At 36.5% G+C, this 26,367-nt stretch overlaps 1 protein-coding gene across 6 annotated transcripts in view; it reads left to right on the top strand.

The window, feature by feature from the left end:
• PTPRN2 (protein tyrosine phosphatase receptor type N2) overlaps positions 1-26,367 on the top strand; it is a 620,450-nt gene that overhangs the window by 216,115 nt on the left and 377,968 nt on the right. For 5 of the 6 annotated variants that reach the window (XM_052695758.1, XM_052695760.1, XM_052695761.1 and 2 more), the window contains exons 6-9: positions 8,505-8,988; positions 15,847-16,101; positions 17,447-17,487; positions 18,962-19,335. In XM_052695758.1, the coding sequence (XP_052551718.1) occupies positions 8,505-8,988; positions 15,847-16,101; positions 17,447-17,487; positions 18,962-19,335 (1,154 nt within the window). The remainder of the gene's footprint in view (positions 1-8,504; positions 8,989-15,846; positions 16,102-17,446; positions 17,488-18,961; positions 19,336-26,367) is intronic. The other variant, XM_052695759.1, reaches the window with a different exon arrangement.

Here is a 26,367-nt window from a genome sequence, read left to right as displayed (position 1 = left end):
CCATTAGAGTTAACATCTGAATGTCACAAAATATTGACGTACTTATTTACTTAATGCACTTAGAAAGTGGGGTAGAACAAATATCCCTATTTCACAGAATGATTAGACAGCTTTTCTAAGGTCATGGAGGAATTTTTTTTGGTAGAATGCAGACTTAAAGTTAAACCTCAAGTGAGTACTTCATCTGTTTGATCATTTTTCCCCTCATGGATCTTTTCAGTTAAATAGAAACATTAAAGTCCTCTTATAACAAAGTAAATCAACAAACAAAAGCTCACAATAATTGGAGAATTCATTTAGCAAAATACCAATGTTTGTGTTAGTTCAAGTCAGCCTAAGCTCCTTTTACAAACAGTAGAGAGAAAAGGGAATTTCCAAGTTATATATAACTTGAAATACATAAATAAATACATAAATATATATACACACATTATGAATGTGTTATGCATAGGCAAATATGTGAATTTACAGCTATCTAAATATATAAAATTAGACATTAAATTCAACGTCTGAGTGTGTCTGGTGTGTATTTCAGATTTTTGTGGGGAAGTTTGGTATCTATGCCTTTGAGGGAATCATGGCTAGAAAGCATAGCAAAATTACACGCATGCTCTTTACACCATAAATACAGACTTCTGAAATGACCTGAGACTTTATCTTTTAGCTTAATAATTTAGCAAGTGAAGATTCTAGTGCCAGTACCATGCTTTTCAAGTCTTAGAGCTAATACCTGGCTATACCTACTGTTTCTGGATTTGCCTATAAAGGCATGGCAATTCTATTACTAACATAGAAATCCTAATCCCTTTTCACATGTTTGTCTTGTATAGATTAATTGTTTGTACAATAATTGGAAGGTGCAAGAGCTATAGAAATGGTATTAATAAATGATGTGTGTCAGTCTGGGGCTTTTTGTAAGGCTGATTCGTTACTTTGTTGTAATTATCTAGAAATTACTAAGCATTGGTTGATAGTTTTAAAATCTCAAAAGCTGAATGACTTCCTTCTTTTTCAGATTCACCACCTTTTCAAAATTAATTATTTATTTTGCTGAATACTGTCTGTTTGAGGCTCTTGCTTCTGTAATTAAGAAGGTAGTGGAGGTCATACAAATTTAAAAGTATCCCATATTTAATCTTAGATCACAGTAACTAAATAAGAAGATAGAGTTCACAAAACTTTAAATCTTGTTTTATTTAACATCTGTGAGTGTGTTTGTATATCAGTACCAGGACAGTGCTTTTTTTTTTTTTTGTAAATTGGATGATAAATACAGCAGTCATGCAGCAAATGGTCAGTTGCTTTTGGAGGAATTGTTACAGACATGAATCCTGCAGATCTCTGTTCATTTATATTTCTTTGGATGAAGGTTGTCTCTAGGCTCATATGTTGAAGTTATAAATACGTTTGATTGGTGTTATTGTGCTCAACTTTTGGCAGATGAAGATTTTCATGTTTCTTTGTAAATCATTTTTAGATAATGAGTTAGCTCAATACACCAGCATATGCCTAGAGAAAATGTGTTTAAACATCTTTCACTGAAACCTTAAGTAACAGGCTTATTGACATATGAGCAAACTGTTCTCAGACGAGGGAGGCTGACAAACACAAGTATATCTATCAGCACTCATCACCATTCTGTAGAATTTCTGTCATCCACTGGGGCTGATTGTCACTTCATTGGTTCCTGTTATTAATGTGAGGGAGTAGACTAATCTAGTGGCCTGACATTGGTGAAGCTGCCTCTGCTTTCTGTCCCCACATCAAGTCAGAGGCCAGGGAGAGCATATGCCACATGCATCACAGGACTCATGATCCAAGTCTGGCATTTGGCTTTCAGATCACTGTAGGTACACATGGACACACAACAGGCATCTTCTCACCTAGGAGAACAGTTAGAAGTGGAGTTTATTGGGGAGGCAGGACAGACTGCAGTGGAATGGACATATGGAGCATGGTCAAACAAGTGTACTGAACAGCGTGCTTACACACACTCTTTGTACACCAAAGGTTTTGTTTCAGAAATGTTATTCTATCCAGTGGAATCCCAGAATCCTAGAATCATGCAATGTCTTGGGTTGGAAGGACCTTTAAAGATGATCTACTTACCGCTCCCCTGCTGTGAGCAAGGTTGCCACCCACCAGGTCAGGCTGCCCAGTGCCCCATCCAACCTGGCCTTGAACACCTCCAGGGATGGGGACATCCACAGCTTCTCTGGGAAGCCCGTGCCACCAACTTACCACCCTGAGTAAAAAAAAAAAATCCTCCAAAACTAACCCAAATCTTCCATGTTTAAAGTTAAAGCCATTCCCTGTTGTCCTATCACTATCAGACCATTTGAAATTCAGACCCTCTTCTGCTTATAAGCTTCCCTCAAACACTGAAAGGCTGCAGTGATGTTTCCCAGAGCCTCCTCTTCTCCAGGCTAAACAAGCCCAGCTCCCTGAATCTTTCTTCACATGGGAGGTGCTCCAGCTCTGTCATCATCTTTGTGGCCCTCCTCTGAACCTGCTCTGTAAGTTCCATGTCTTTCTTGTGCTGAGAGCTCCAGACCTGGACACAGTACTTCAGGTGGGGCTTCATGATGGCAAAACAGAGGGGAACAGTCACCTACCACCCTTGCCCTGCTAGCTCCTCTCTTTTGATGCTGTCCAGGATGCAGTTGGCCTTTCGGTCTCCAAGAGCATTCTGCTGGCTCAAGTCCAGCTTTTCATCCATCAGGACCCCAAAAGTCCTTCTCCATAGGGCTGCTCTGGATGAGTTCTCCCAGTCAGTATGTATATCTGGGATCATCTCGACCCAAGGGCAACACCTTGCACTTGGCCTTGTTGAATCTTATTCAGTGGATGGAGATCTGTCAGAAACAGAGAGAACAAACAGCTAGCACGTTCCTCAGCAGAAAAGGGAATGGCTACTAACGATAAGAATTATTTATGCAGGAAGGTCTGTGTAGCTAAGAACATCTCAAAGGAGACCGAGAATGTCTGGGAACATTTGAGACTTAAAAGTGAATTTTTTAAATAGTTACTTATACATGAAAGAAACCAACACAGTTATCCTCTCTTTCTTCTTTATTTTAGAGGTGATTTTGTTTAAAAATGGTAGAATATGCTGCTCACAATCAAATCTCTGCCACCAGAAATTACAGCAATGTAGATTGGTGAATGATATATAGGCAGACCTCCAGCCAATCCTGTTATGCAGTTCCACAACCAGAATTAGGAAGCAAAGTCATCACTAGTTTTGATCAAAGGAAGCTCTGAGGAGCCCTTTTGCTTGATCAAGCTTTTGACACTGCAAACTACAGGATGTTAATTAACAATCTTTGCCATCTTTACTTCTCTGATGTAGTTCTTAAATGGTTTCAAAGCTGTTGTAATTCTCCAGAAGAAAATATGAGATAGTTACAGAAAATTATTAGTGAAATAATAGGCTTTATGAGATGACTAACCGTTTCTGTTGCCTTAGGCCTGTGAATCTGTTAAAAGACCACAGGCCTGCGAGCATCCCATTGCTGCAGAAGCACTGGTTTGGCCTCTTTACTGCTTTCTGGGTTACAAATTAATCTTCCAAGTTGTTGGGATTTTTTTTTTTAATGCACTGGTTTCTTGGATGATATAATATTACTGTCTACTGTAAGTGAAAAGGCTATTATAAGTTGGTGGAAAATACTTTTGCTCCACTACTGCTTGAAAGATTGAATTTTTTTTCTTTGGCTTTATTTATTATTGTCAGACAAGCATAAGAATGAATCTATATATGTAACTTCATGTCTACAGCATGCAGAGACTTGTAGAACACAGATATCCCCTTCAGCTAGTTTGAAGCCTGCTAAGATATCCTCCTCACAGCGCAGCTCTATTCAGATACACCGGCTCACAGACTGGAAGAATTAAAGCTTTGCTAGCATAGGAGTGTACAGAACAGCCTGTGAGGACACAGCTGTATTGCTTACACTGCTTACCCAGCTCCAACCCAGGAACTTTTGCACTATAATCCACTCCACATGACTGGTACAGCCCTCAAGTTTCATTGTCAGATGGATTTTTCTCAAGGCAAAGGTAAATGGAGGTGTACAGACCCACAGCCCACGGCGTCCCTGTGCTCTTTGTGAGATGGGGGCTCACATGAATGTGTGCAGTTTCCCAAGTAGCAGGTTGATACAAGGCAAGTGCATGCTAATAGGAAAAGCTAAACTTCTTTCCCTTCACACAGTAAGTTAAAGTATGAAATCATTTTATCTTTGGTAGCCCTAGGACACTGTGGATGAGGGACAGCCTGGTTTGTTGTTTTTGTTTTGTGTTTGTTGTTGTTTTTTCTTTTTTTTTTAATTTTGGAGAAAGTATTGCCACTATCTCATGTAGCCACAGTAAATAATGTAGGTGGAATCATGGTCCACCAAATTTGGGTGGTAGCAAACATGAATTAATATCTGAAAAAAAAATTCAAAAGAAAAAGGCAAAATGAAACTGAGGGAGGAAGGTATTTTTTCCTTTTTGTATTCCTAAAGAATTTCTTTCAGCATATTTCCCTTTAAGATTAAAAAAATGTATTCTCAAGAAATGAAGTATTTTGTCATAAATTTAATTCTATTACTTCTGCCCTTTGGCCAGACATTCAAATCAATCTGCCCCTTGGTGGATAAGTTGCACAGTATTTATCAGTGCCTTATGATGTATGTATCTCATCCTGTCCCTTTTTTAAATTACTTTTTTGTTAAACAAAACATATAGTTCATAGACTTAGAGAGCATTTGCAGGGTGTCATTTAATGTGCCCTTCTGTGAACTTTCATATAGAAAATGTCAGTTACTTACATTGCTAAACCATACAAGACATCACCCTAACAATTCCATCTTCAGAAAGGTTAGTGTATATAAGGCGGTTGATAATGTGTGAATTATTGAGATAACTTATTTGAAAGGTGGTGAATGGGAGGAAAATCTTGTGAGGCGGAGAAATAAGATCATTTTTAATTGAGAGTTTTTGCAATTCAGAGTATTTTTAAAAAATGTTGTATTACTAACATGAGATTATTGAGTACTATTTTATCTGATGAAAAAATTGTTCATGATAATAAATAAAAGAAGGTAGATTTAGGCTAGATGAAAAGAAAATGTCTTTTACAGTGGGGATGGTGAGGCACTGGCACAGGTTCCCCATAGAGGTGGTGGATGCCCTGTTCCTGGAGATGCTCAAGGTCAGGCTGGACGGGGCTCTGAGCACCTGATGGAGATGTAGGGGTCCCTGTTCATTGCAGGGGGTTGGAGCAGACAACCTTTAAAAGTCCCTTCCAACTCCAAGGATTCTGTGATTGTGTAATAGGGAAGTGCCTGCTAACAATTACATATGTACTGCAGTATTATTTCCTACTTCTGCACGTCTTATTTAATGTCTTTTTATTTGCTAAGTTGATTGGTTGTGGGTGTTCTTTTTTTTTTAATTACTGTCAGTTTAATCAATGTAGAAATGAATTTTCTTTTTTACACTTTTCCTGCTTCCCATTTTTCTGTTCTTCATGATGTTAGCAGGGTCTCCAAAGGCACCAACTAGGGAACTGTACATGTTCTTTTCATTGGCCATGGGTTGTCCCATCTAACTTAGAAATAAGTCAGACTAGCAATATCCATGTTCAGAAGGCTAGAGTGCAGAAAAACTTCCTTATTAATAATGTAAGATGTAAATTGTCACTGAACCACATGTAACAGATGTTTTCCTCCTGTCTCTTCCTGTAAAAAATAGATATTTTTTCCCTCATGCCACTTAGCAGTCTCAGAGTCCAGCATAATTATCCATTGCTGCATTTTTATTTGTATTTTATCTTGTGTATTTCTGTTTGCAGATACATTTTTGGTGCTGTGTTTTATCTGAGATGGCAAACAGCAAGGAACAGTTGTTTTTTTTCTTTGTTACCCACGTTGAGGATTGCCATACAGCTGTGAGAGCCCTTTAATTAAGTCAGACTGAGCTCCATCAGATGGGCTGTAACTGAGTGCCCTGTGAAGACAGCTGAGCTGTCGATGCTGAGCTTTAATTAGAACTTTTAATATTTCATCCCTACTGCCCGAAGTGTGACCTGTCAAGCTGCTGAGCGGCTGCCCCTTCTTGACAGAGGTGCAGCTCTGAGCCCAGGGCCAATTCTCACATATAATGCAATTTGTGTACAATCACTTGGTGTTTCTCTTGCATTTTCTTTCAAGACGATCTTACCTGAAAAAGCATAGGAAATCGTAGATTTGTTAACATTAAAGACTATTTGGACTTGTTAAATAGCCCATGAAAAGCCACCCCACATCACCTGACCCTGATCTTTCACAAGTAGTTTGAGAGAGTCTAGCAGCCATGCTTTCCCTAAGATTTGGTTTATTAGTAAATCTTTAGAAGCAAAACAGGCGACTGGATGCAGGAAAAAGATCTCAGTTAAAACATAGTTACTTTAGATGAATTTAGCTGATTCCATGTTCTTCACTGTCTAAATTTCCTCCTTTTCCTTTCATGTTTCCCTGCCTTTATCCCCAGACGGTCCTCCAAACATCATTAGGAAGTATTACTTTTCAGAAAGGGTGGTCAGGCACTGGAATGGACTGTCAAGGGAGGTGGTGGAGTCACCGACCCTGGGGGTGTTCAAGGGAAGACTGGATGTTGTGTTGAGGGACATGGTTTAGTAGGAGCTATTGGGAATAGGTGAACGGTTGGACTGGGTGATCTTTTAGGTCTTTTCCAACCTTGGTGATTCTATGATTCTATGATTCTGTGATTCTGTGATTCTATAAAGGAGCATGAAGTGGTAGGGAATGGAGATGAGGTGTGTGTGAGTCATCTGCTTTGTGTTATCCTCTTCAGTTCCTTCTGGGCAGTATCATTAGAATTAATTACACAATGCAAAGACCTGTTGGCACTAGGAAGTAAATGCAAATGACTAGTAGATTTTCACATCCAGACCTTGCCGTCAGGTATGTAGATAGTATTCATTAAAAACAGCAATTTTTTTTTCAGGCTAAATTCTACCTGTTGCTCTCCTCTGGTGTGTACAGTTTCTGCATGTCTCTGAATTTATGCTTCAGCTCTGTCTCAGTCCCCAGTTGGTCTACTGTCAATGCAGAGACACCAGGGATCTGTTATGATTCACAGCAGTGAGAGCTGGAATGATGGCTGACCCTTTAACCAAAAATCCACACCAGAGATCCAGGACTTATTCTTCAACATGTTGCAGTACATGGTCATGGAATCATCTGTTTGAGATGGTAGGGACTCTTAAAGGTCACCTGGTCCAATCCAAACTTTATTCATATATCCAATCTGAATCTTCTATCTTTTAGTTTGAAACCATTTCCCCTTGTCCTTTCACAACAGACCCTGCTAAGGACTGAAGGAAAAATGAAGAATAGTTGGAATAACTGTGAGCGTATACAAACACCATACATGCATTTGAACATATACAACAAAGAGAATCTCTTTATTCAAATTGGCATGTGGTAGGGAGTGAAATAACTAAGGATAGTAGAACTGCTTTGTCAAAAAGACAAAATCCTGCCTTCAGGTTGTGATCATAACAAAATGTTTTGTTCAGGATTAGATTACAGTCTATGTAATAGTAAATGATGTTTTTTCTTTTTTTTTTTTTGAAGTACCAAATAAAGACAGTGCTTAAGGGGCACTTAGAATTTGTCCTCAAAACTAAATTTCTTCATCTACAAAAAATTGGTCAACAAGAACAGCACAGTTCTTGTGATTTTGAATTTCCCTTTGTGACCTTTGAAATTGTGAAACTGAGAACAGAAAACTTTCATGACTGCACACTCTTACCAGTTTTTTTCAGCATTTTTTTCTAATTACAATGTGGCATTACAATAATTATATATTGTATCTTGTATTGCATCTTGTATATTTTTTGTTTCATTTACTGAGTTCTTTTATTTAAAATAATCAAGAAGTTAAAAGCTTTCACATTTCTTTATATCCTTTATATCTTCTTCATATTCTTTATATCCTTTATAACGGATGCTCTGATTACAAATTTAATTTAGTCCAAAATTCAAAGATTGAATTTTAAACAGAACAAAGTATCTTTTATATACAAAATATTTTTTATATTTTCTCAGTGTTATTTAAGAGATGACATTTCTGTTTTTTGCTTGAAGGTTTGCCTAAGTAACAAAAAATAAGAGTTATTCTCAGAAGTCTATTAAAACACAAAAAGGGAAATTGATTTCACTAATTTTCTTTATCCAACTGAATGCAAACAGTGCATACATCATTAACATCAAGTTTGAATTTTATCACTCTCTCTCTCTAATCTCTTTCTCTTGCTTTAATAATCTAATGAATTGTTTTGCAAAATTTTTGCCTCTGAGAAAAACTTAACAATGTGAGATTTGCAACCCCCTACACCTTACAGGTTCTGTTTCTTTCTTGTTTTCGTGATGGTTTATACCTGGGATAACAAAAATTATTACAATGAAATACTGACCCAATCATTTTTTTCTACCTTCTGTTCTCTCTAGAGCTACATCTATAATGATCCCGTAAGGTACTACTTGATGCAAAAACCCAAAGAAAGAACAACTCCATTGGCCCACGCATCAACATCTCATCAACAGTATGCTGAAAATCTCCATGGGATGAACTTCAACCAGCCTCAGCCAGACAAGTTCTCAACGGACTCAGAAGCAGGGCTTGACCAGAAAGCTCTGATGGCTGCATTGCATACGTACATCACTCAGAACTTGTCAGCACAAAGCAATGATAAAATCTCTCACAGTAGGACTAAAGGGTCACACGTTTATGCTGATAGATTCTACGCTTCTCAAGTTGGTCCTTTTGATGGAAGTTTTTCCAGAGGAAAAGTAGAAGATTTCAAAATGAATAAACTGTTCCAGCCACAGCCTGCCTCTGGAGTGCTGGGGCCAGCCCCCGAGATGCTGAATCATAAGTCTGCTTCCCAGAATGATCCAAAGGACCTGTTGAGGGTAGTGGATGGTAAAGTTGGTACTTATTTATTTTATCTTTTCTGAAGTTTCCTTCATGATCACTGAGCTTTTTTTTTTTTTCCTTTTTTTTTTAAAATATAAATAGACATTGACATATATCTCCTACTATTGACATATTTCTTTTTACCATAATACTCAGGGTAATAATGTTCACCATTCTAACGACTCTTTTCCTTCAAACACCTACCCACATTTTTCAGCCCACCTTCCATATGCATGCAGATATACATGGCACTCAATAAACTATAGCATTTACGTAACTTGTTATATTTTCAAAGCACTTTTCAAACAATAAGTAAGTATGTGTGTATCTTTGCTGTTGCAACTGTTTTTATGTACCACACTATATATAGATACTATAGACATGCCTAGTTTTGTTAAATTTTTATTTACTTATCTAGAAATTCAAGGACAATGGGTAAAATTCAAAGTTAGACCCAGAAATTAACAGTGACATAAATTTTGGCACAGTACATGTGGAGGGGAGAAGTCTCCCAATTATGCAGGCGCACAGTAATACAAGAGTTAGACTTGATGATCCATATGGTCCTTTCCAATTCAGAATATCCTATGATTTTACATTCTATAGGATGGAATTAGAGCTCCATTTGGCTAGGCCATCTATTACAACTTGTTTGCTGTACTTTCTTTCTTCTTTTGCTAATGCAACTTAGCTGTGACTGGATCCTGATTTCTTTTGTATGTGATAGTTTGACAGATACTTAAAAGAACATTGAGTGCAATATCTCATAGGACACCATGATGCATTTTAAGTGCTGCTTTGTACTGCAAGGTGGATTGTCATCTTGTGGCAGGGAGTTTAGAAAATAATTTTCAGTCATTCAGTGTTTCTCCAAGCTAACTAATAATTGGTGTTATTCCAGTGGTTCACAGTGTCTGAAAAATGAAATAATTGATCCTTGACTATTGCCAAGCAGTTACATCTCTTACACTGCATTTACCACTATCCCAATAGATTTTCATTGTATACAAGGAGGTTTCTTTGAATCCCTTTTGTAGTTATTATCATCTATAAAGTTTAATGTTCTTAGATTTCTGATGTTTTTGGGTTTTTTTTCCCTTTTTCTTCTTTTTATTTTTATTTTGTAAAACAAAAACAAAAGCAACAACAACAACCAAAAAGCCAGAACACATGAAAACATCAAAGATGCGGCAGGGAAAGATAATGCTTGCAATCTAAAGGATGCTCAGAAGTGAAAGCATTCTTGGTATGGTGCCCAGAGATAATAGGTTTCAAAGAACGAACTATAATGTAAAATCAAATCCAGGTGGCACTGTAAGTCTCTTGCACAGGTTAGACAATTTTGTTGCTAGACTCAAAACAAACTAGGCACATGCTGGTTTCATTATCCTCCAGCTGTTCCACTTCACCTTTCCTAGTAGGTGCCAAGTGGGAAAAAAATGCTTAACACTTAGAGGGAATAACACGTTTCACAATTCATTGGGTTGTGCTGCTTTGACTTCGCATACATAACGTGCCTTGTAGGAGCTTCTCCCATTGCATTAGCTTTTAAATGTTTCTTAGACATAAAAGTATGATCATTTGAGTAGGAAGTAATATGTATTCCTTTGTATTTTTGAGCCACTTAACAGTATTATAAGGAAGAGGTGAGGACAGATACGAGTATATTCACAGCCTAAAGTGCTGTCTGTTAGAATGATGATGGTTTGGATTCAGATTTGTCCAGATATATCTTTTTCTGCTTTTAACATATCTCCAGGCTCTCTGGTGCTTCAGGATTTCTGTATGGAGGTTTCACACTCTCTTGCATTTTCTAAACTATACAACTGTTCAAAAACTGAGCAGGACAGTTGCATGGGCTCAGTTCAGTGCTGCATCTTGTGAAGAATTAGACACAGCAATCTGTCTGGCAGAACAATCCAGAAGGTACTGAGCAGATTAGCACTGAGAATTGTGAAACAGTGGTAGGTGAATTAGCTAACAAGGCACCCTGAGGGAGAAACAGAAGAGAAGGAAATGTGGAATTATTTTTTATCAGATTTGAAAACAGTTACCTTTAGTAGAAGTATAATGTGTGTGGGTGCTGCTTTTGTAGTCACTGTGCAACCTGGGTATCATTAATCTGCATTCTGCACTGGCACTATTTAGAATTCTTCTGCTTAAAATTATTGGTTCTAGTATACCCATTTTTTTTCTATGTTAAGTATCACAGAAAGTATCTCTCCACTGCTCTGCTCAAGTCACAAAATTAGTAATACATATGTTTTTGTTTTTCCAAAAATAGCACATTTCCATATTTATAGAGCACAACTATTTGTGCATGTTCTCTGTCGTGCAAGGCTGTGGCCGCCAAGCTGGGTGACGCTCAGCTGCTGAGGACAGCTGATGTGTGTTGAACAGGATGGTGGCTTACAAAAGAACAGTCTGCCCTGTCGGACTGCTGATGGCAAAGAGGAAGTGGCGTGCTATGATTTCAGCGCAGCTACTGCTCCTGCACCACTTGTTCAGCAAACTGACTGTAGCATTTGCCCCAGTGATGTATGGAGCATGGTTTATGTGGTGTGCAACAAAAGCCATTTTTCCCTTGTTAAGTTGTTATTGTTACTGAGTAAGGAGAGTTCAAACGGTGAAGCTGATATTAAAAATTATATCATCTGTGATACATGTGCTTTTAAGGTCATCACAGTTCTATAGTTAATATGAAAGGCAACTTGCCTTCTTCATTTCAGAAGATTAAGCTGAGGCAGAAGTCTGGTTTGCAGTACAGGCAATCTGAAGCATGGCTGAGCATTTCTGACTTCATTCCAAAAAGGCTGGTGGAAGAATATAAAGGCTGTACAGAGACATGTGCATGCTCAAGCGGGTGCTCCTGAACTGCTGTGCCATTGCAGTAGCCCACTGCTTTTTGATTTTCTACAACAATATTTTCTGATTTTAGAAAATTCATAGTAATTCCTTTCAGTTGTCCGAAGATGCCTTTTAAGTAGATGCATTTATATTTGTGTATATCAGCCATATCAAATTGCTTGCAAATGATTTACAAAAATGAACCAGTGCCATAATATGAAGTGCACACGGCACTTTAACACCATTTCAGTAAACTGGGAAGACTTTGTGCAGACCTCAGTTTCACCAGGCTGTTACAGACCTTTTGGTGACTCTTCCTCTCGATGTACTGTAAGCATGATACCCCTCATACTTATTACCTTTGTTTGCTTCCTTCTGTCCTCAGCATTTTAATTCACACTTGCTCTTTAAAAGCAGCCTAAGTTTTCACTTACACTAGCACAGGTGTGAGTGTTGTTGACCAGAGTAGGAATTGCACCGACAGAGGAATGGGAGGGTTCTCTGTAACATTTTTTTAATGAAACAGGACAGAAGGACTTGCAGTGAGCTCGTTAGTAGTAACTGGAGTACAGCCACTGGCTTTTTGGTTTCTCATTTGATTGCTCTCCATCTTTGATTTTCTTCTTCTTTTTTTTTTTTTTTGATGTTATTGTTATGATGTTGACTATTATCCTTTGGAATTGGACTGCAGAGATAATGCTTTTGTAAAGTAATAAATATGAAGAACAGTAGGCCTGGAAAAATGGAATGGAATGGAATGGAAATGACAAAGCTGTATTGACTACATGTTGCTGACTAGCTCAGTGTTTGGTTCTGACAGCTGGCTGCAAAAGAACTGAAACAATTAAACCAAAATTCAGTAGGGCTACTTTAATAGAGCTCTTTTAATTATACATTACCTAAAACGTAATTCTGCTTTAAGATTTCTTTTCTGATATTGATGTAATGGCCAGTAACTAGCTCGCATAAACTTAACAGGCAAAAATGCAGAAATAAGTTATTTTTCTGAGTTTTAAAACTTACTTTCATCTTGGAAACCCAGAGTTGCTAATTTTTCAAATTAGAATTCTAGCAACTTTAGACTTGACTCTGCTACTGAATTCCTGTAATTTGAACTAACTTATCTTAAATGAAAGAATATTTTATGCAACTTTTACTCAGTTGTTTTTATCTCTCTTCTATTTGTTAAAATTTATTTGAAGTATCTCCTCATGTAAAACTTTGTAGCATGTTAAACACTGAACTACTTCAAAAGTCTTATTCCTGTATTTGGAAAATAGATAATTGTTCAGAATTCTAAGCAACATTAGCATTTATTGGACTTGAAACCCAAAAGAATCTAAATTTTAAAAAAATAGACCTGAGCAAGTAGGCATGTTTTCAAAACTTCTACATAAACCTAATTTCTGGGTAAGATGTTTCCTAGCAGCTTGAAAATCACAATAGCAGAATAGCATTTTTTTCAGTGTTATGACTAGAATCAGGCATCCTAAGCCTAGGGAAAATAAATGTAGGTTCTGTTCTGAAGATGAAGAAATTGAAAATGCTTCAAAACTATTGATGGGAGGTATGCAAGTGACCCTAAATCACTGAATACTATTCACTATCACTGAATAGTAAGGAAATTCATCTGGATTGTGGGAAACTCATGTACAGTTCTACAATCTTCTTTTTGCCTAGAAGGGAATGACATTGATCAATGATGTGTTCTTAGAAAAAGTTCTTAGTTTGCTTTTGTTCTTAAAAATGATTTGCTCTTCTCATAGACAATTTCCATGACCATTCCACCTTTACAAAGGGGCTCAGAAATACAGAGGTGGATCCCACATCTGCAGTAAAAATGATTCTAAATATTATTCTAGAGGCATTCAAAAAAACTTCAAAATTTCATAGATTATTAACTGCTCCACTTCATGGGTTATTCATACCAATGGAGAAATGGATAAAAGCTCTTGAAAAAAATACTCACTGAAATCATTGTAGTTTTCATTCTGTTGTAGATGCACAGATGTCAGGTAGCCAGTCTGTTCCAAGAATAATTTTTCCTACTGAAGTGTACTTGCAGTGTGTTTTTATGCTATTACTTGAAAAGTTTTAGTTTTGATTTTGAACTGACATATATTCTGTCTCTTCTTGGCTGACTTTATTACTTTTGCTTCAATAATTCAGGTTTTTCTGTCATGTTATGTTATTGGTCGATCGTTCTATAAAACATAAGAACAGAAGTGATACCTAAGCAGCAACAACACTTGTGTAGTAACCTGGCAGCGCTGGTATTTCTTATAGCTTAATTTCCTGCTTTGTGTAACACCCTCTCCTAACGGCTGTCTTCTAAATAGCTGTTGTGATTCCCAGGAAAGTTTCTTGAATTCAACTTGATCGTGGACTGGAGAACTTGGCATAGAGTGTGGGATTTTGTTTTCAGCTCTCTCACTTAACATTTTTCCTGTTCCTGTTTTAACATTGTGGGATCAAAAAGAAAATGACAGAAATGTCCAATGTCTTGGTCTCTTTTCCCAATGACAAACAATCCTTGGTTCATGTCCCGCAAAATCACAGGTGTTCTGCCTTTTCCCTAGTGCAGAAAAATATCTTGCTACTACTTCTTACCTAATGCTGTGAGAAACAAAACCTTTTATTTTGACTTTTTTCTTTGAGTGTTTTAATCTTTGTCAGAGTGGGCATTAGGAAAAATATCTTTACTGTGAAGGTGCTCAAAGACTGGTACAGATTTCCTAGGTTTGATGCCCTAGACCCATTAGTGTGGAAGAGACATTTGGGTAATACTCTCAGTAACATGCTTTATCTTTTGATCAGCCTTGAGGTGGTAAGGTATTTGGCAGTGTTGCTAGAAAATGTTGGATGTTGCCTTTAGACTGCTTATGTAGAAATTTATATATTCAGCAGTCTACAACTTGATGTTCTTACACTAGTGAAAGGTTTCTTGCATACATATATGTGTTAAATTTCTGAAGAACATGACTGAGCAGAACAGAGGCATGATTAGAAATGGTTTTGGAGATGCCAGAGGAAGCCCTTACTTCAGTGTTTCTTTCTCCAATAGAGATTAGGCTGAATTTTGCAGTTACATGGAGTGGAACTAAATAATATATGCAATCAGAAACCTTTCCTGAATAGCTGCTACACTACATCTTCCAGTTCATCTCTAATATCCACTGTCCTTGAATCTTCTCATCTTCGAAACCATTTTCACATCAATGTTGGCTTTGGTCTTGGGTTGTTGTTTTTTTTGTCGTTGCTGTTGTTGGTTTTGGTTTGTTTGTTTGCTTCCTAAATATATGTTCATTTGATTTTCTTGGTCTGGACTGTCAGCTTAACATTTATTTCCTTAATATGATTTTTAAGACATTTTCCCCATGCTGTTCATAGCTGACGAACCAAAACAGTGTTTGGTGAAGTTCATTTTTGTCAAAACACATACCTTCCAACCATTATGATTTAGAAGATTTGTTCATTACATATGCATGTATGAAGTATTTCTAGTTGGAGTGGAGCTTTTCGATTGAATGACAAAATATCTGACTGCTGCTTTTCCAAGATTGTATACAGTTGCAGAAACCAAATTGACAAAGAAACGTGACGTCTAATAAATACTATTGTATTTGCTGTATTTAGGTACTGCTTTTTGGTGCAGCTTAAAAAAAATTGAGCTGCATTAATACTTCAAAATACAAAATACTGAGTACTTTTGGACTAGGAAATGGTGCTGAGTTTGTAAAGAAATGAAAAGATTATATTCATCTCTGTAGGACACATTGTTAGGTTGTACTGGCATAGATTCACCTTGTCATAAACTGTAACATCCATTTTTAATACCACGTTTTTTCTGAGGGCATCAGTTAACTTCAGTTTATGTACTGGCTTCCTGAATTTGTATACACTTCTGTAAAACAAGACAGCCTTCAAAAAGGATAAGATATCTTTCAGGAAATGCTAAAGATATTTCTGATACAAGCACATATACTTACTGAAAACAGCTTATGCTTATGTTGTTTTGTGATCTAGAAACACTTATTAAGGGTGTACTGAAGGACCTAGAGAAACACCAGGTGAATGTGGAGAATCTCAGCTCAACTGAACTGGATGAGATCGCTGATACTATTGCTAATGCAATTCAGACTGCTGGCATTCAGGAAAAAACAGAAAATGGTGCTGGAAAAACTCGAGAAGAAAAAGCGGAAGCAAAAATTAAGAAAGGAGATGCTCAAGGAAAGGCAGAAATTCATACTGGATTAATGGAAAACAGTGTTAACATACCAGGTATTGATTGTAAGAATTAAGTACAGTGAAGGACAGCGAGCCTCATTTGCCTTTGTTTTACATTACTGCCAGCCTTTTTTTTAAATTGGTTTTAAGGAAGACAAAGGGGGAAAGTTTTTGTATTTTTTCCTCACAGGCTGCAAAGCATTAGCTTTGTTGTTTTCTTTTTGTGATAGATACTTTATTTACCTAAACTACATTTGTTTGTGAACACTTGATCTTTAAGCTTCACAAACAATATAAACCTACACACTTGGTTATATTGAAAAACAAATTGCTTAATGCTGCGTGGTCTAATTTCCCATTCTTTAAAATGAGGTGTTTAAGCAAAAGGATAATGAAAGATGATTGTATTCCAAGAATGTGTTTCAAAATATGTGTAGTAAATAATTGAATTTTACAGGTAATCATTCCGTAATGTACCACAATTGCTTGGCAAAAGAAAATCTTAGGTACATGTAGAAAACAACTTGTACCTTTACATGCTCAAGGAACATAAAGAGTTATTGTGATTATTTGCTTCATTCTGGACATTTATTTCCATGGTGATGCAGATTTAGGAGCTACAGTATATAGCATTAATGAGCTGATATCACAGCAGAACTTAAACTTCCATTTACACATTCTTTACCTTGAGAGTGTTATGACATCTAGTTCATGAAAATACAAATGACATCAGTGATTTTAAATTATTGTCTTCTTTTCCTCCCCAAAGTACGAAAATGAATTACAGTGATGCTATACTGAAAGCCTCACTAGTGAGAGACGTTCTGGTTATTTTAATTGCCACTTCTACAGAAGATGAAAATGAGCAGTTTTGAGGATTTGTGCTGGGAGAAATGAATAAGTCTTAGTTCATAAACCAAACACCCAACATTGATTGAGGTTAATGAAGTGACTGCATATCATCATTGTAGTTAAACTGTAACATGATTTTGGTAGACAATATAAAAAAAAAACTTTTTTTCTTTTTTCTTTTTTTTCTTTTCCACTATGTTTAATGTAAATGCCCATTCAGCCAGTTAGAATAATTTTTGATTTTTTTCTTAGATATCAATAACCTGATATGAAGATCAGACACTTAATTAGCAAAATAACACTATTAGATTGGCTCTTGAAGTACTCTGTCTATTGATCTTGCATTAATTTGCTGTCAAACTGGAGTTAGAATAACAATACTGAATTATACAGTGCTCTTTAGTCTGCCCTTTCAGCTTTGATGTCTTAATGTTTAAATTGCATGAAAAGGCCACCAGTACAAACAAAGAAGCCTTAAAGCAGTGTTTGTTTCACGTGTGATGTTTTCCCTTCATAATTGTGTATTTATGCTTTTCACATCCCACAGACAATGGAATGCATGAAGCCAGTGCCAGAACTGACCAAGAGGTACAGTACCAGTATTTTAACAAAACATTCCATCCCAGAATATCAGGTTTTTATACAGTGAAGGTCAGAACCACATTTTTGAATCATAAAAATTGTTTTGTGTCTTGTGCAGGTATAGTTCATAATCACAGCATAAGAAATTTTCTGTTGATGCATTGGAATTTTAAATGGACATTTATCTAAACCTTATCTAAGATGGGTTCCAAAACAGAAGGTCGGGTCCTTTTTTTTTTTTTGCCTTTCTTTCAGCTGTAAACACTCAGAATTCGTAACAGATTCCAAAGCCCAGATAAATTCAGGCTCTTTCCCTGGTATGTGAATTTGGAGCACTGAGGTGTTCTACTGACAGTACTTTGCTTTCCTCTGCCTTATGGCTTCTGGTTCTGGGGAAAGTAAGCATCATTGCTGAGATACCTGGTTTTGAGAAGCAGTTGAGTAAAACATGCTCTCTCTGAGGATACTATATGTGGGAGGATTCAGAATTGTTTCTCCTTGCATGGGATCTGCTGTTACTCAGTTTTTCACTTTACAATTAACTGTTCCAAAACGATTCAAAAGTTTTAGGCATTAAAACTCTTCCCAAGGTGGTAACATCAGATTTTGGATTCTAATCCAAATAACTTTACTAATATTCCTCATGAACTTTGAATCATACCCTGTAGAATTGTCCTATATTCATCCACTTATTAGGACTATTTATCATTCTTTTTATGGGTTTCATGGAGCAAAATGTACTCAAGGAATTATTTTTTAAAAACTGCAGTGAAACTTTTCCTGCTATATGCTCTGTCAAAAAGCTGCAACAGCTGGAGTAAAAAATGAGTAAATCCTGTTCTATTTGCTGTAAAATCTCTTCAATAGCTGTCCATCTACCAAGCAAGGAAACACACAGGTACAATTTGTCAGGAGTTCTAACCACCCACATGAATTCTTCAGGGGGATAGAGCGGTGCATTCATGATTGATTTATAGAAGATCCCATGAATGAATTTATTGGTGACAGTTTGAATAGAGGAGGTGAAAAAAATGTATTTGACACAGAGCACGAAGTGCCCATAAGCCATCATCTCCTTCCAAGTCCTTGGCTGCAATAAATTTTTATATAATGAATCCAACTAATGAGTTATTCCAGGGAATTGTTTTGACATTTGCTCATTTGCTTTTGTTTCAGTTTATTGGACAGATTTTCTCTGAGTAAAGATACTGTGGTATTTGAATAAGAATATAACTTTAAAATATAAAAATCTTTCACCCATGTTAAATCTATTGAAAGGTGCAGTGGCATAATTTAATGTTCATTTATTATTAATGAATAAATATTTTATTCCTGCATAGTCTTGAAGCATGCAGAAATAAATAAAATGACCGTAGTCTATGAATACTCTAACATATCAATGTAAACTTGAAGGAAAATATCTAGGTTTTTCCATCGTAACACATTTAGTTTTACAAATAATAATATTCTTTTAATACAGGAGAACACTGCAAAATTAATTAACTTCTTAAAAAATAATGCATTACCTGGAAATATGCCTAAAGACCTAATACATGAAGAATCTACTAAGGCAGAAACCAAGAAATCTGAAGACACTGACTCTTCTTCCTCAGAAGAAATAAATGCTGGTATAGAAAATGTAAAAAGTGAGACTTTCTCCAGGGAGCTGACAACTGCAAAGAGCACTGAATCTGACTCCAAAGACCCAAGTGAGACCCGCTACTGGATGAAGAATGCTGTAATGAAGGATGGAAACTCCTACGAACAGCCTGAGAAAAATGCAGGACAAGGCATAGAGCTTGAAGTGAAGTCTGCAGAGGAGAAAGAATATGGCTACATTGTGACAGTGAAAGAGTAAGTATAGCAGCCAATTTGAATGACTTTTTAAATGTATAAAAGATGAAGTCATTGCACCTAATGAAATATGAATGCACAAGAGGAAAATGCCACAGGCTTGATTTTTAATACATCTGAAACTGTTTGCTGCTGGTTCAGTACTTTGATGAAAATATAAGAAAACAGTTCCTTTTTTTTTTTTTTTTTTTTTTTTTTTTTTTACAGTTGCCTTTTTTCCAATGTGGAGATACTTCGTTTTGTAGGTCTTTTGCTTAGACTTTATCTTCTCATGTTCGAGTGACCTTCCAATATGTCAGTAAGTGTGCTTATACTTAGGATGTGCTCTTTAAATATTTGACTTGAAAGTGGCCTAAATATCAGTGCCTGAGTCATTCTTTGAAAAAATGGCACACAATAATAAAGCACAATGTTTTCTCTGTGGTTTCATTTTTGATCAGAGAAAAAAAAAAAAGGAATCTAAACCTCCTATACGCAGCTGGTTTAGAAAGAAAGACCTAATTATTTCAGGTCATGTCACTAATGAATTTGACATTTCATGCTATATTTTCAAAAGGCAACTTTTTCCACTAGTGATAGACAGTTTAACATAGGAACATTTGGGAGCTTAGAACATTAAGAGTGCTTTTACATCCTTATCCTCCTGTAAGAGCAGTGTTATATTTGATTAGCCATCCTAACTCAATTTGTCTGAAAAGTTAGGAATTTCTAGGATGACCTTAGAATTCTCTGCTTTTTTTATTGAGAAACAGAGACAGAAACTTCTGTAGCATAGGTAGACTCTTTTGTCTTACTCATTATTCGAACTGGAGGCAGCAGGACTGATAAGAGTTCTTGTTTTGACCATACTCTGTTGTTTCTAAACACTTGTGGCTGGGTACCCGAAAGAACAGCTTTCTCCCAGGGGCTGCACTTGAGAAAGATGGGATCACAAAGAAAAGATGATATTTTGGGGGAAGAGATTTTATGCAGCACGTGGAAGGAGCAGGCTGTAGAGAGTGAAAGCTGTGGCTTGGCAGCGTGCAAACATCAAAGAGACAGAGAAAGACAGAGATTTCTCAAAAAGTAGGAAACAAACACCTGCTCTCAGAGATAATGTAAGGAATATATTCATAAGGACTCAGAGGTTACCCTGCAGGAAATAAAAGTTAGTTATCGGAATCAGAAATCCTGAAGGAGGGTGCTCACTCTTTAGGAGTTTTGGACTATCTGCTTTAAGGAGGGCCCCAAATGATTCTGGCATCCTCTTACACTGTTAACTTGCTTGTGTGTCAGTTGTTCATCACTTAATCATCAAGTGCTTTAGATTTAATTAACCAGATCAAACATTTTGCAACTATGAGTTGTTTTCCTATAACATGTTCAGTCTGGATGACTGGTTACTACTGGAAACTGGAGCCTGGCTAACTATTATAAACAAGCTCTTCTTATAGAAAACTAGTTATTAGCAGATTATTCTTCCCCTCTTTTGTTTAGGTCACACCTTTGTCCTTCAAGTAGTTTGCCAACAGAGCACTCAGGAGACTCCTAAGTTACTGAAACCAGTTTACCAAAAATTGATGGGAGACTATTTTAAGCACACCTCTGTGTCCTGCATATGAATGCTATGCGAAACAGTAGAAACTACTTTTTATTACAGCTCAGCGCTATTTCTCCCAGCTCCAATCAGTCTGGAAGGCACCTTTATGTCCCATCGCCACTGTCCTGACTTTACTCATGAATTCTATAAAATCTTTTATAACTCTGTGCTCTGAATTCCAGCATGTAGATTGTCCACTCATCTTACTAGGTTTCCTCCTAGTTAGCCCAGCTAAAGTCTATTGTTATTCAGTGGAACTTGCTGGAGAGCTTTGTCTAAATGCTTCTGGTCCTGGGTCAAAATGCTTCTGGAGGATTCCACATACACAAATACAATTTATTGTAGTTTTGTTCAGCCTTCACAAATTTTAATAAAAGAAAGACAAAATGTGTATTTCTTACATATTAGGTTCTTGCATTTTTAGCCATTTTCAGGCAAGATGCTTTTAGATAAACATGGGCATGTAGATAAAAATGCCCATATATTTTTTTTAATAAATGAGATTAAACTTGTTCAAGTGTTCCAAATAGACAAGTTTAATTAAAAAAAAAAAAAAAAAAAAAAAAGTGTACATATATATATATATATTTATATGAGTATTTCTAATGGTAACCAGCTTGTTTCACAAAGCATATAGTATCTGCATCCAGTTAAATTAACTGATAACTCCTCACTGCATTCTTAGCACAATAGGAACTACTGGATGTCATTTTTTCCAAAGTCACTGTAGAGAAAATGAGCATAATGGTTTTTTTTAGTTCCTAATCTAGAATGAGTTAGTAATAGAATTAACTGATTAGATTGAGCTAAAGTAAAAAACATATATTTTTTTAACCAGGGTGAAATAGCATTTGATCTACAGCAATATGATTTCATTGCAGTGGCAGATGACTGCTCTCAGAACTTCAACTTCAAAATGCATTCTATTTTGTTTGCTTTGGGGGAGTCATTCATCTTCTTTGTCTTAAATAAGTTTGATTGTAATGCTAAAGTAAAATGGAAACCTTTTATCTTTTAAAAGCGATTTTTTAATATATTCTGAAATTTTGCAAGAGTAATAAAAGCTAGAAAATTACACATGCTAAAAATGAACTTGCACACTCTGCAGGAACAATGAAATATGTTCTATAATGGCTAAGGTATCTATTGCTTACTAATATTTCTCATAAACATTTCTTTAGTTCATAAAGTGGCCTTAGAGAGCAATTGGATTAGTGTAGCTGAGAATTTTAATAAAGACTTGTTTTCATGAATGTTGCTGTAATTGTAACCTTTCTAGGGAGAGAGAGGATAGAGAAAGTGATAATGTTCCTTAACTATTACTGCACAGAAGGGAAATGTTAATGTTCCCTGCATTGGTTTGTTTTTATACTGCAAATCAGTACAAAATCAGTCACTGTCTGCATTAAATAAATAATGGTAACAAATCGCTTTGCAAGAAGTGTATGCTGCACATCTCTGTGCATCTGTGCTTGTACATGATACTCACACAGTGAAAAAAAGGGACTGGAACTATTCCCAGTAAATTGTTTAATCTATGTGAATCTAAAATCACTCCTACTTGAGAGGCGGTTGTAGTCCGGTACTCGGGAAATCAGTTTGACAACTGATCTTACAAGCTTTGTGTTTACATCTTTAAGCTTTTTTAAAGTGCTCTATTTAAAATATGAGGGAAGCTGGAGCTAAATATGTGCTTGAATTATGTTTTTTTAAGCCTGGGTTTTAGGCAAATATGAAGTATGTTTCTAACAGCAATAAGCACAGTTAAGATTATAGAATTACAATTATGTGGGGTTTATCTTTGAAATCCAACCTTAACTTGTGCACACGAAACGAAATGCTGAAATGTGATGTGAGAAGTTCTTTTTTATTTTCTGATAATACTGTCTTTGTATGTTCTTCTCTTTTCTCCACAAACCAATATGTCAGAGTTCCAACCCATCAATTTTTATAGGCCACGATTTTTGGTGCAGTGAAGCTTTATTTTTATGGCCGAAACTGTGGTCTTTCGGTAAGAAAGGGAAATAGTCCAGCATATTTGTACACTAGGGATAATAGCTTGAGTTCTTTTCACCTTGTGATCTGAAAATGGAACTGAAAAGATTATACTCAGTGGTATAGTTGACAGATGTCAAAGGTGATCCATTCACTATTAGATTCTCAGGCTTCCATGGCTTTGCAAGCATGACCCAAGGAGATATTACGACTGCTTCAGTGAACTCCTAAGACGCCAGCTTTTAATTGTGCCACAAAGAAAAGATAAACATTTTCATGTAATACTTAAATAAAAGATTTGCGATAGTTTAAAGATTTGTCAAAATGGCAGTGTGATTGTCAATGGCAAGAACAATAGGTCACTCCTGCTGTGTTTGTCTAGTGACCTTTCAGATGGCTGGAGCAGTGCAATCCATACCAATCCATAATATCCATCAGCACTAAGCTTCAGAATGAATTGACAGCTTCAGTGGAGAAAATTGTCCAGCAAATCCTCCACTGTGCTGCTTCAGCACTTTATTATGCTGAGAAACCAATCAAATTGGGTGATTTACTTTGTTTACTCTTTTCTCCTTCAAAAAATTGATATTCAGCCACTGTAGGATTTGTGTGAGAGAGATTTGTTTCTTTCTCAGAATTACTGCTATGAACTGTTTCTACTAATCTCTGAAATAATCCTATAAAATGAAATTATCTGAAGGAAGTTATTTTCACTTGCATGCTGCTTCAGCCATAGCTATAAAATACCTCCCTGTTATAGTGGGAATATATCAGTGGGAACTCTCCAATCAGAGAAGTCTCAGACTAAAGAACTCCTCCTCTTTTTTGAACTTCAAGGATGGAAAATTTTTGTTTAACACGAAAAGATGCCAATACTCTCATTTGTCTGGCAGGATATGCTCTGAGATGTGGACCAAAATCCCACAGTCAAAATATTTAAACACCATTTAGACTTCTGAATCCCCTGTGAGGCAATCCAAAGCCTGACTATCCAGAACATGTAGTTCTTACCATTTAGAACAAAACGAAATGCAAGCTGCTGCTTGCTCAGCAGTGTGAACAGTGAAGCTGGTGTGCAGTTTCAAAACTAGTGGCTAGACTTCAACGCACTAAGGGAAGTTCTAGTTACAGAGAGAAAGTTCATTTCTTTTCACTGCTTAATCACAGTATTTTGGTCTTCAAATGCACAGGAACCTGTCTTATTTTGTGATTTATTTGTAATGTGTGTGCTGTAAGGCATGGGTTGAGAAGAGAATGAGGGCTCTTTCTAGTTTAGAGAAAAGAGGGTTTAGAGATAACCTAGTTGATTTATGCTTTTGCATGAGGAGGGAAAGCAGAGGGCTCTTCTGGTAACCAGTGACAGGACTTGTAGGAACAGCAAAAACTGCACCAGTAGAGGCTCAGACTGGACATCACAAAAATGTCTTTAATGTGAGGATGATCAAACAATGGAACAAGAAAGGTGGTTGATGCCCCATGCCTGGCAAGTGATCAGGAGGAATTTGTACAATGCCCTTTACATTTGTTTAGCACTGAGATCATCAGGCAGTTGGACTTGATGATCTTTTTAGGTCATTTTCAAATGAACTACTCTAAATTTTAAGGTTTTTCACATATATTGAAGCTCACAGACTGTTCGTGGAGGTTCTGTTGGCTTGTGAGCCTACTTCTGGCACTGTTACATTAGTCAGTTCCTAGATAGTTTCTGTTTTGTCACATCCTAGCTCAATTGCAGACTGTCTATGTAAAATTAGGTTGTAAATCTGTTCACAACATGTTAACTTAATTGGATCATACAATCAGTTCTGTGCTTTTAATTTGAGATTGTGGATATTCTGCTCAGTTACTTTTGAAAAAGCTGAAAATTGATCTACTGTTCATAGTATAAGACTGCTATGAAAGGTGATTAGTCTGACCCGTTTATTATGCTAAGGGTTAGGTTGATACTAAGAGCTTGAAACTATTTCTGTACCTTCATAAAGGTGATAAAGGATATTGCTCTGCATACAATGATTACTTCCTACAGGGTGTTGCTCAGGTTAGGACCCTGAAGCTGAGTTGTACAGAATTCTCAATTTATTCTGCAGATTTTTTGTTTTCCTAGGCAAGTTGTTAAAGAATTTCATTTTCGTGATCTTCATCATTTGTTATTTCCACCAGTGATATGCAGGCCATTTTAATTGCTTTTAAAAATGAAATATAAAATAAAAATGAATCACAACGTATACAATGGAACAGGAATAATAGGTTTTATTGTTCCTTGTTACTGGAAAGTCTTGATGTTTCTTAAAAGCTGAGCTTTTGTATTTCATGAGGCTTTTCAGCGCTCCTTAGAAAATAATAACAGAATGTTCTTGTCCTTTAGTACACACATGTACAAACAGAAACACTGATTTGACCTTCCCTACATATCTCAGTGTCCTCTTTGAAATTGTTATTCTGTATGCAAGTATATCTTATCAAGGGGAAAAAATTGTGCATATTCTTCACTTAGTGTCTACAACTAGCTTTAAAAAGTAAAAGAAAAAACAGAAATGCTCTTGGTACAAAAGTTTGTTAAAATCAGTTCCTGACAGCACTGCTCACAGGCCAAAAAGTAAGAAGGAAAAATGTAAAGTTCTTACTGCTCAATTTATCACTTTCACTAGAAGACTCTGCCCATGCATAAATAAATGACTGTCCAACATTGAACTTAAAGCCAAAAGTTTTGCTTCTTATAATGTAGCTTGATCTGCTACATAAACAAATGAATTTATCGATGAGAGACAATTCTGCCATTGTCTGCACCACAACCACTATACAGAAGTACATCTAGAATATTCCTTGGTTAGCTGTTCACATGCAGTTATTCACACTCCCTAGTATTTTTTAGACACAAAATCATTTTTTCCTCTTTCATCCTTCAATATCATTGTGATTCTCAGCGGCAGAAATCGCATCCTTCGCATCACTGCTTTAATGCAGTGTTTCACCTTAATTCTGATGTTATACATTCTCACAGGAAAATTATACTTCACGCATCTTTTTAATGCACAAGAAAATAGCAGAAGAACAGTAGTGGTGCATAGCTTTTTCTGTATGAGAATTCAGCTTTGAATATTTTTAATTTCTTCTTTGTTTTATGTGCAGAGATGGTATGATAGCCTGTTGTACTTGTGTTGCCCTTCGCTTTTGTGATCCCAAAATATGTTAAATTATCTTACCCCAGAACCTGCTGATGTACAAGAGTCCATCCAAACTCCCATTTATTCCTCTTTTCACTTCCCCAATGTTTTGCTTTGTTTGCTAGTGGGTCAAGCTTTGTGATTCACCTCTAGAGGAGCATCCAAAGCCAGATTTTGCTTTGGTTTAACCGGTAACCAACTGATCCACGACACAGAGTAATGACACTACGTCTGGTCTCTTGAACAGTTAAAATGCACTGGGTAATTTTAGCAGTGCACCTGGAGTCCCAGGAG

The sequence above is a fragment of the Tympanuchus pallidicinctus genome, unplaced genomic scaffold (assembly GCF_026119805.1).
Source record: "Tympanuchus pallidicinctus isolate F22 unplaced genomic scaffold, pur_lepc_1.0 scaffold3, whole genome shotgun sequence".
NCBI classification, from domain to species: Eukaryota; Metazoa; Chordata; class Aves; order Galliformes; family Phasianidae; genus Tympanuchus; species Tympanuchus pallidicinctus.
Note: the sequence above shows the minus strand (reverse complement) of the source record. Positions and strands in the feature narration are given on the sequence as shown.